At 41.3% G+C, this 11,019-nt stretch overlaps 1 protein-coding gene across 7 annotated transcripts in view; it reads right to left on the reverse strand.

Annotated features, from left to right (window-relative positions):
* The window catches only part of LOC143887605 (uncharacterized), a 47,958-nt gene extending 37,730 nt beyond the window's left edge, over window positions 1–10,228 (reverse strand). Inside the window, exon 1 of one of the 7 annotated variants that reach the window (XR_013254297.1) lies at window positions 9,964–10,228. Coding sequence is in view for 2 of the 7 variants with exons in the window: in XM_077391705.1 (XP_077247820.1) it covers window positions 9,964–10,072 (109 nt within the window). In the remaining 5 variants the exon portion in view is untranslated. The remainder of the gene's footprint in view (window positions 1–9,963) is intronic. The other 6 variants (XR_013254300.1, XR_013254296.1, XR_013254299.1 and 3 more) reach the window with 6 other exon arrangements.
* Between the last annotated feature and the right edge of the window lie 791 nt (window positions 10,229–11,019).

The raw sequence follows: 11,019 nt of genomic DNA on the forward strand, positions 1-11,019 counted from the left end.
TAGTGGAGTACGGCAAGAGAGTGGACAAAGGAGGGTGCAACTAGGGTTAGAGTTGATTAGGGTTAGGGTTAGGGAAAATCACATGTCCCTAATTTGGGTTATGGTTTTAGGGTTTTGGGGTTTAGGGTAAAGGTTAGGTATCTCCAATCTCGATCTTCACCTTCGCTCTGATATGATGTTAATCTACATTGAAGCATTGAGAGAGAGAGAGAGAGAGAGAGGAGAACAGATGAAATAGAGAATGCGTGCATTAGTGCATTGTGCACTGACACACGACATATAATATATGTGTTTGTGTGTGTGTGTGTGTGTGTGTGCATGGAACATACAAAGACAGAAATACCCCTCCAACATGGGAGGTATATTATATGACCATTCTCAACACCCACTTACTCATGTAAACTAATGCATAACGAGGACAAAAAGATTATCAAATATTACTACTAAACTTATGATCGGAGGGTGCCTCGTGGTTTAGGGTTCATGGAGCCTCATTGCCGCCTCCTAATTAACCCATATTAAACCTAACATGATACTGTGTGATTGTAAATGAAACAAGAAAAGTGGAAGAGACTACCTAAACCGGTGGCGAAGTCTTGACGTTGGATCGGGAAGGGCGTCGCTCGACTCTTCAGCGTCTTCTTCCTCGTTCTTTGGCCTTTTGTCCTTTCAAGGAACCTGTTGAAACCCTACATCGTGTGATAGAGAAAGAGAGGAAGAGAGAATGAGATGAGAGGCGTAACTGTGAGAGAGAGATATATGATCGATCTCCCATCCCTCACTAATATGTATTATATATATATATATATATATATATATATATATATATATATGAGTTAGGTTATATGAAAAAGACCAAAATGACCCCACATGAGTGCACGCCCACTTTTAACACTCCCCCTCAAGATGGAGTCTATATATCATACATCCCCATCTTGTTACATAAGTTGCTCAATCTCACTCTGCTTAAAGGTTTGGTAAACATATCGGCAACTTGATCATTTGATCTAGTGAACACTGTGCATATCTCACCCTATTGAATTCTGTGACGGATAAAGTGGTAGTCGATCTCTATATGTTTAGTCCTCTCATGGAATAATGGGTTCTGTGCGATGTGAATGGCGGACTTGTTATCACAGTGAAGTGAAGCAGGAGATGAGTAGGGAAGTCCAATCTCTGACATGAACGATCTCAACCAGATCAACTCACAACCTGTATAGGCCATGGCTCTATACTCTGCTTCTGCACTTGATCTTGATACGACATCTTGTTTCTTGCTCTTCCCGGACACCAAATTTGCCCCAACAAAGGTACAGTAGCCAGTAGTCGATCTCTTATCTGTAGGTGATCCTGCCCAATCTGCATTTGAATATCCCTCAATTCTCATATGCTTGTGTTTCTTGAAGATCAATCCTTTACCAGGAGCTTTCTTCAGGTACCTCACAATCTGAGTGACTGATGACCAGTGTGATGTCCGTGGTGTACTCATGAACTGACTGGCTACACCAACAACATAGGATATTTCTGGGCGTGTGATAGTGAGATAAATTAGCTTCCCAACTAAACGTTTGTATCTCCCTGGATCCTCCAGAATTTCTCCCTGATCAGGAGAAAGCTTGATGCTGGGATCCACGGGTGTCTCAGCCGGCTTTGCACCCACCCGACCTGTCTCCTCCAATATATCTAGAGCATATATTCTTTGTGACAGAGATAGTCCTTCACGTGAGTAAGCTACCTCTATCCCTAAAAAATATCTGAGGCAACCAAGGTCCTTGGTGTTGAACTCTTTCTGAAGGAAATCCTCCAGCCTCTGTATAACTGCACTATCACTCCCAGTAATAATAATGTCATCAACATAGAGAACCAGAAATATCCAACCATCCTTAGACTAGGAGCTGAATACGGAATGGTCCACAGCGCACTGAGTCATGCCAAACCTTACAACTGCTTCACTGAATCTCCCAAACTAGGCACGGGGAGATTGCTTAAGGCCGTACAAAGCCTTGCTCAACTTACAGACAACATTCTTCAACTCCCCCTAAGCAACATACCCAGGAGGTTGCTCCATATAAACCTCCTCCTGCAGATCACCATGCAAGAATGCATTTATGACATCTAACTGATAGAGTGGCCAAGACATATTAACAGCAAGTGAGATGAGAACTCTGACAGATGGGATTTTGCAACGGGAGAGAACGTCTCTGTGTAATCAATTCCATAGGTTTGTGTGAATCCTTTCGCTACCAGTCTTGCCTTCAGTCTCTCCACTGTATCATCTCTCCACTGTACCATCTGGTAAATATTTCACTATGAACACCCAATTACAGCCCACTGCCTGAGCCCCATGGGGAAGGGTAACCAACTGCCATGTATGATTAGTTTGCAAAGCACCCATCTCAATATCCATTGCTGCTCTCCAACTAGGATGTGCTAAAGCCTCTGCAACTGAACGAGGTATAGAGACAGAGGAAACAGATGATAAAAAAGAACTAAAAGTTGATGACATGCGAGCATAAGAAACCACGTCAGAAATATAGTATTGTGTAAAACGAGAACGTGTGCGAGAGGTCACAGAAGAATCATTATCAGGCACGGTGGATGGAACAATTACCTCAGGAGCAGTGGATGGATCAGCAGGCTGTGGAGGAGGTGGCTCACATAATGGGTCGTCGGCACATGTGGGTAATACAGCCTTTCGAGGACGACGGGAATAAGTTTTCACTTCAGGCGATGAAGAGGATACAGGAGGAACAGGAGCAGGAAGTAGAAGTGAAAGTACCGGTAACGATGGTGTAGAAGACTCTGTAAAGTAGGGTGTGTCCTCGAAAAAAGTAACATCGGCAGCGGCATAAACAACACGAAGCTGAGGACTATAGAACCTGTAGCCTTTCTAAGTGCGAGAATAGCCAATGAAGACACACTTGATGGCACATGGAGCAAGCTTATCAAGACCAGGTGCTATATTATGAACGAAACATGTACAACCAAACACTCTAGGAAGCAAAGGAAAGGGATTCCCTGATGGATGTAAAATGGAAAATGGCGACCTATTTTGGAGGACAGAAGAGGGTAAACTGTTCACTAGAAAACAGGAAGTAAGAATAGCGTCAACCCAAGAAGTTTTTGGAACATGCATCTGGAAAGAGAGAGAGCGTGTCATATCAACCAAATATCTAAGCTTCCTCTCAGCAACACCATTTTGCTGAGAAGTATGGGCACATGATGACTGATGTAAAATGCCATGACTAGAGAGAAACTGTTGAAATCGACTAGAAGTAGAAAAATATTCACGTGCATTATCTGTGCACAAGCATTTTATGGAACAACAGTACTGTGTCGAGATTTCAGCATAAAAAGAACAAAACACATTAAAAACTTATGAACGATCTTTTATTACATATAGCCAAGTCATTCGTGAATAATCGTCCACACATACAATAAAATAACGATGTCCAAATAATGAAGGAGTTCTACAGGGACCCCCAAATATCCGAATGAACAAACTCAAACGGACTAGACACACGACTAACTGACCTAGATGGAAAGGAAACACGATGGTGTGTTCCATACTGACACGACTCACACTGAAAAGAACTAATAGGACTAGACACAATGGAGGAATGCTGAAGACGATCCGCTGGTGGGGACCAAGCCGACAGTGCCACATGAATGAATCAACAGAAGCGCTCAAGGCCGAGAATGAATGAGCACTGTCAAAGTAGTAGAGGCCACCTGCCTCGTGGCCCGAGCCAATCCTCCTCCCAGTCGCAAGATCCTGAAAGACACAATAGAAAGGAAAAAATGTTACAGAACATCGTAGATGGTGAGTAATTTGACTAACAGAAAGAAAACTACAAGGAAAACTTGGAACGCATAGAATAGAAGAAAGGGAAAAATCATGTCCAAGCGATGTGTCCCCTGTACCAGAAACAGGACATAGCGTTCTGTTTGCCAAGGTGACAGAAGTACTGGCAGAATTAGGTGCAAAGGAACTAAGGAGGCTACTATTACTCGTCATATGATGAGAGGCTCCAAAATCAATAAGCCAAAAGTCCAAACGGCTGAGAGCAGGATGGGGTGCTACCTTCCTTAGTAACAATGGCAGTGACTGGTTTTCCCTGATCCTGTGGGCGCAAAAGTGCCTCATATGCAGTGCGTGAAATAACTATCGTGTCTGAAGGAGTATACTGCGAAGGGGCCTCAGCGGAGATAGAAGTAGTCGCTCTAGAAACATGATGAGCGGCACGTGAGGGTCGCAGCTCTTGATGTAAATCATAGCAAAAGTCTATTGTATGACCCTCATAGCCACAATGTGTACAATAACGTGATCCACGACCACCAACTCCACGGCCTCCCCCTAAATCTCTACCACGACGTCCACGACCACGGCCGCCACGCATACCACTGAACCAGTATGGACTAAAAGAGCAAAATGCTTGACGGATGAGTCATCAGGGACCTCTATCCTCACGGCACGCTGAACACGGGAGAATGTCTCTGCGAGAGACGGTAAAGGGTCCTGCCCTATAATCTGCTGGCAAATCGGTAAAAAATCACAGCCCAAACCATCAAGAAACTGAACAACCCTCAAATCACTTTTCTGCTTGGCCAAGACTGCAGGATCCGTGGAGAAGGGATGCAATGTGTCAAGTTGCTCACATAGGTGAACAAACTCGGAATAATAATCGGAGACAATTTGATCCCCACGCTCCAGACGGCGAAGTGCCGAGTAAGTATCACAAATCCTCGTCAAATTATTTTCACCCGAATATAGTGTTTTGGCATGCTTCCAGACCTCTTTGGCCGTGTCAAGGAACATCATGTGTTCAGCAATCTGTGGCTCCATGCTATGGAAGAGGAGAGTCTGAATATGGGCATCTTCCTGGTGCCACTGAACATGGTCCTTACTTTCTGATGACAGAGGAGCCGATTTAAGATAACTAGTTTTCCCTTGGGCTTTAAGGTATATCTGAACGAAGCGAGACCACGGAGGGTAGTTCTTGCCATTCAATTTGACAGAAGTCATCGGAACCACAGGGAGGGTCGTAAAAGACCCAGAAGCCATAGTCTAAGATGTAGGAGTCGTCATATCAAATCTCCACAAATCACCAAGTACCACAAATCAAATTTCCACAACACCACAAACCAATCACCACAAATCACATAATAAGTAACGAAAGAGGCAATAACAAGCCCCAATAAACAGAAGCAACAAACAACAATGGAATAGTAGCCCCTTTCAACGCCACCAACAGATAACCAACAACCAATGCACTACGGAAACCGAGCCACCACAACAACCAATCAACGAGCAAATCACATGAAAAACACAAACAACACCACAAAATCCAACATGGTGCAGCCAACCATCGACCAGCACCACATCCACTACCAAGAGGAGTCAACAACCACCAAATCGGGGCAGCATACACAACAACACTTGTTGTCCCATACATCAAGAGAGGGTTCCGAGTCCAAAAACTTCACACATAAGCCCTACGAAGAAATGAAAAGTGCCCGATATCATCCCAGAACCCTCAACAGATTGAAATAAGAGAAAACAAAAATGGGTATTTAGCACATGAATAGGGAGGATTAACGAAGAGTGGGGACTGATGAGATCCAATACGAATATAAACTAAGGAAATAAGGTATGTATTGAGGAGAAAATAAGGTAAAGGGAGTGGCGTCTAGGTCTGTGAGTGGGGAAAATAAATAAAAAATGTGGATTTTGGGACTGATTTGGATGACAGATTTGGTTAGGGTAGGATTTTGTGATGAAAATTGTAGGGTTTAGGACTGTTTTGTATTATAGAGGTGGTTAGGGTTAGGGTTTTGTGATGGAAAACATGAAATAAGGGATTGTAGGAGTGGGCGACAACTGTAGAAGGCTAAGGTTAGATTTCGTGGTGACAAAGTAACAAGGAATGGGGATGAGAGGGGTGCGGCAACAGGGTAGGGTATGGCTACAAGGTATATGCAGGTTAGGGTCAGGTCAAAATCTAAAAAAAATGTAAACAGAAGGGGGTGAGAGTAGGCTGCGATGATAGAATAGACGAAATCTCTAGCCTAAAGCTCTAATACCATGTTGAAACCCTACATGATGTGATAGAGAAAGAGAGGAAGAGAGAATGAGAGAGTAGAGAATGAGATGAGAGGCGTAACTGTGAGAGAGAGATATGATCGATCTCCCATCCCTCACTGATATGTATTATATATACATATGAGTTAGGTTATATGAAAAAGACCAAAATGACCCCACGTGAGTGCACACCCACTTTTAACAGAACCAAATCTCTTAATTTTTAGGGTTTTTAGCTCTTTCCTAGGACCATTGGCCAAAATTTAGGTTATAAGTTCTTCCATGTAAGTGCATTGGGCCTTGGGCCTTTTATAGACATGAAATCCAATGAAATTCACAGGTTTAAATAATGTGGGAATAAAAGTATGCAAAGAATGGTGACTCTGGAGTTTGTTTCTAAATTGGAAAAATTGCAATCGCAAGGTAGTATTTGTGACTGCAAGTGAAACCCTAATTTTTGGGTTTGCGACAACTGCGATAGCAAGTGGCTCAGGGCCCAGTTTTGACTGGAAGCTGGAGGATTTTTGGTACTTTGGAGTATTCAGAGATAGGTGATAATTGGATGGGTTTACTGGTAATGAAATGCCTTGGTTTTTGTGCCCACAAAGACCGTTGGTCAGTACATGCAGAAGTTGCTCATCATAGGAGTAATTATCGCGACAAACTATCAACAGTGCGAGCTAGACAAAATGGGTTATCTACACCTATACGCCTTAAATAAGATCTCAAGATGTCTCCATTAGAGATACAGATAGAATCTCCAATCGCTGTGAGACTTGGACTCCAAATTGAACAAGTATCAAAATTCAGGTTTAAAAAGTTGCCTGTCGAAGGCTTCCATTGGTATCAGATCATTTGTTTAGAACCGTGTGGCCATAAGTACACTTTTGAACCTCCAAGAGATACCACAGCACCCCAACCGATAATCACTAATATGATTTTCTACAGAAAACTGAGTTTAGACGCTTCTTTGTCATTTAAAACTATGTTGTTCCTTTCATTCCAGATGGACCATATTATAGCAAAGGGGGTGACCTCAAAAGGATCTTCTTGCTAAAGGGACCCAGAGTCCCAGTCCATTTAGGTCCAACATAGAATTAATTTTTTGAATGATCTAGGAAACCCGACTCACTCCAACCCATCTAATAATCTTTTTCCCAGAACCATTTACTAACCTTGCAGTGAATAAGATGACTGGAAGTCTCCTATTCAACTTGACACGTCGAGCAGCTATTTGCGAGTCTGAAATTCCTCTTATTTATACTCTTGAGTGTTAATAGTTTCCAAGCAAGCAGTACAAGCAAATGCTGTGATACAAGGCAGGGCAACGGCTTTCCAAAGATTGCTCCAAGAGGTCTGGGTAGAATTAGAACCATTGTTTAGAAACTTGGAGAATGATTTGACTGAATAAGAACCCCTAGGCTCATGGGCACAAATGAGTTTATTACTACCTCAACAGAAATAGATTAGTGATACCGATTATTTCTTCCTCTTCTAAGTTCTTTAACAATCCTCACCCCCACACCAATGGTGGAAAGCTAGGCTTTGATACAAAATTGGTGCAAACCTAGTATTGATACAAAGTCGATGCAAACCTTGGACTTGATACCAAATCAGTGCAAACCTATAGGTTTGCAGGTATTTTCGTGTAATTTAGGAGCAATATATGGGTTTTAAGTTTTAACTCAACAAAACAGCGGCATGCATTCCCATATCGGCATAAATAGACATAAATAACTAAATACAAGAAGGATGTTCAAATAAGTGCAACACTAAACTTAAGAATTCAACCATCAAAAGAAATCCAATTCATCCGATCAGGTTCCATATAAAAATCCCACATGAAAAAAACAATCTTCTAATGAATAAAATCAGATCTGCTAAAAAAGACTCAACTACGGCCCAAACAAGGCTTAATAGGGTAAGATAATGTGGAGAGAAAATTTGATCAGGTTAGTATGAGTGTATCAAAATGCGGATGCGAGTCAAAACGCGACCGAAGCAAATCGACTGATGCGGTCATAACTCAAGAGAGTCAAAGGAGTTTTGATTGACATTGTTGGAAAAAATGCGGGCTCGGACAAGAATACGGCAAAAGTAAAAGGGAATCGACTTGAGGGAGTCCAGGATGACGTGGGCGAGTTTTGAAACTATGGTAGTATGTGTGGGTGACAAGGGTAGAGTTGGTTGGGTTAGACCTGGGCGAAAAATTTATGGGAACAACAAATTGGCGATGTAGAAAAAAGAAAAGATGAATGTTCAAAACATGTTTTCAAAAACTCCCTTGCGGCATCGCAGACTCCCCCGAGTCAACTCCCTTTTACCTTGCTCGTGTTCTTCTCCGACTCCACATTTTACGTTACAAAGTCAATCAAACTTCCTTTGACTCTCAAGTTATGACCGCGCTAAGTACTCAGCCGCATCAACCGAGTACTCGATCGCACCGTACTAAGTCAGCTAAGATTTGCTTTGGCCGCGTTTTGAAACACTAGTTCAAAGAGCGACTTTTTTTCCGTGGGGGGGGGGGGCATAGAAATTAGAAAGAAAATGGATCACTACGTGGTATGGCGTGTCAGGCCTCGAGCCTTGATCATTGTCCGTGAGGAGGAAGAGAACAAGTCGGAGAGAGGAAAGAATGTACGTCCAAAGCCAATATAAAGAGAAAATAATTAAAAAGCGAGATCAAGAAATTAATCAAAAAAGAAGAAAGATAGGCGTAGAAGGGGCAGGTTATGAATCTAGCCTGGGGATGAGAGAGAAGTAGGAGGCGGCTAAAGAACCCAGCCATGGGGTGAGAGAGTATAGGAGGAGAGGTGAAAATGATGTGAGAAGGAAGAATGATGGGGAGAGAAGTTGTGGAAGCCGAGAGAGAGAGAGAGGAGGGAGAGAGTGGAGAAAGGAGAGAATGAGAGAGAGAGAGAGACACGGCGAAAGGAGAGAAGTTTGATGTATGATAGTTAATTCGGAAAATAGAAATATCCATATAACATCAAGTAACAATTTCAATATTGACACAGCACCTTGTTACCAGTAACAATATCACCCGATAGCTTACACCTACACACTTATTGAGATATCACTCAATAGTGTCTACTTAGACACTGTTGCTGATTCCCAATCTCTCTCAACTTATTTTTCACTTGATCAAAACAAAATATTCAAAAGGGAATTTAAACAGAAATCACCCACAAGAATCTAAAACTCCTACAGGAGTCTCTGAAATTAGTTCATATGGTGCAGAATAGAAGTGCTTAAAATGAGATGCAAAAAAAAAAAAAAAAAGGGCGATGATATTTTCACCCCCGCCCCCTGCAGTACGCATTCGCCCCGTTGTAACATGATTTGATGTCAAAAAGCATAAAAGTTGCCCACTGTTCACATTATAATCGCCCTGGCGAATGCGTACTCCAGGGGGGGTGAAAATATAATCTCCCAAAAGAAATTAAAGAGGGAAGAAAATATGGGTTTTCAGTTGTATATCCCAATTTTCTAAAAACTCCATCCTTAAACAGAAACAAAGAAAAGAGGGAATCTAAAAGATCATAGAATTTTCTTTTTTTTTAAACATGACCCTAATTAAATAAAGTGAAAAAAAAAAAAAAAAAACAAATGGGCTTTGTGTAGATCCCAGTCTTTCAGAATCCCATCCTTAACCAATTATCGAGGAAGTTTATATTTTCAATATTTCCATTGAAACATAAGAAATAAACCCCTTTTCTGCTTCTTGCACAAAGACATCACTCTAAGTACTAGTCAAAGAAACTACTTATCACATCACAAGAACCAGCTTAGCCAAATGATTACTGCCTTAACGGATGAAAATTTCAAGTAAATGGATTTCAGTTATTTATAAGAGAAAAAGGAAGAAAAGAGGGTCATACTTGCAGACAAGAGAGCAGTGTAAGAGGTCGATGCAGTCAAGCTGACAAAAGACTCGGGTGATGAGATCCGTTGGGGCTTCAAGTGCTGGAGATAAAACTCCCTTCTCATTTGTTCTCTCCTTTCCCATTCCCCTCTCTCTCTATCTCTCTATCGTATCATCTTAATTCTTAAGTCCACGCCAGAAATAGTGCTCTTATTTCGGACGCGTGTTGCGTGATAGAGTCACTTGGAAAGTCTGCGACTGTGGATGACATTTGGTTGGTATTTTGGTTGTGGGCTTAGGGGGGTTAGTTGTGCCGCATTAAGGGATGTTTGGCGGATTTAAAGAATCCGAGGTTAGTCGTGTATGACTTTTTTCATAGCTTGTTAAATGCGCCCTAGAGTATTTAAGTCATATTGGACTTTGGAGAACTCCATAAGACTGAGGAGTTACAATGACTTTTAGCTTTCACTCTGAAAATCCGAGTTAGTCAGTAGGTCCAAGATTAAGCCTACGGACTCCACCAAAATCCGTTAAAGCACTCGCTAGATAATCCTTTTCAAATGCGTAGAACATCAAAGTTCTAATAGACATTTCTTTCCCCTCTCATGAAAAATAACAAATATATCTTCATCTCATGGAAAATAAGAAAAGCAGCAAAATGAAAATTAAATTTTGGAAAAATAAAAAAAACACAAAATACCGATGGAAAATGACCACAATACCCTTATCTCATGGAAAATAATAAACCGTTTGGAAAAATTAAAAAATTACTAAAAAAACAAATCACTAAATACTCTTACGTCAGAAAACAACCCATTGAAAATGACAAAATGGAAAAATTAGAAAAAATTGTAAAATTTCTAAAAATCATGAGATACACACATATTATGGGAGTGACAAAAATGCCATTATCTCGAATAGCCATAATGCCTTTATGTCATGGATGATGAGAAAAATGGGAAAAAAGAAAAATAATTAGAAAAAGGGAACTCTTAAAATACTCGTATGCCCGTATCTAACAAAATATCCAACATACACCTATATGTCGGACAAATAAAAAAAGGAAAAAATA

The sequence above is a fragment of the Tasmannia lanceolata genome, unplaced genomic scaffold (genome assembly GCF_043159265.1).
Source record: "Tasmannia lanceolata isolate RefF3 unplaced genomic scaffold, GAP_Taslan_0.1 ptg000012l, whole genome shotgun sequence".
Lineage (NCBI taxonomy): Eukaryota > Viridiplantae > Streptophyta > Magnoliopsida > Canellales > Winteraceae > Tasmannia > Tasmannia lanceolata.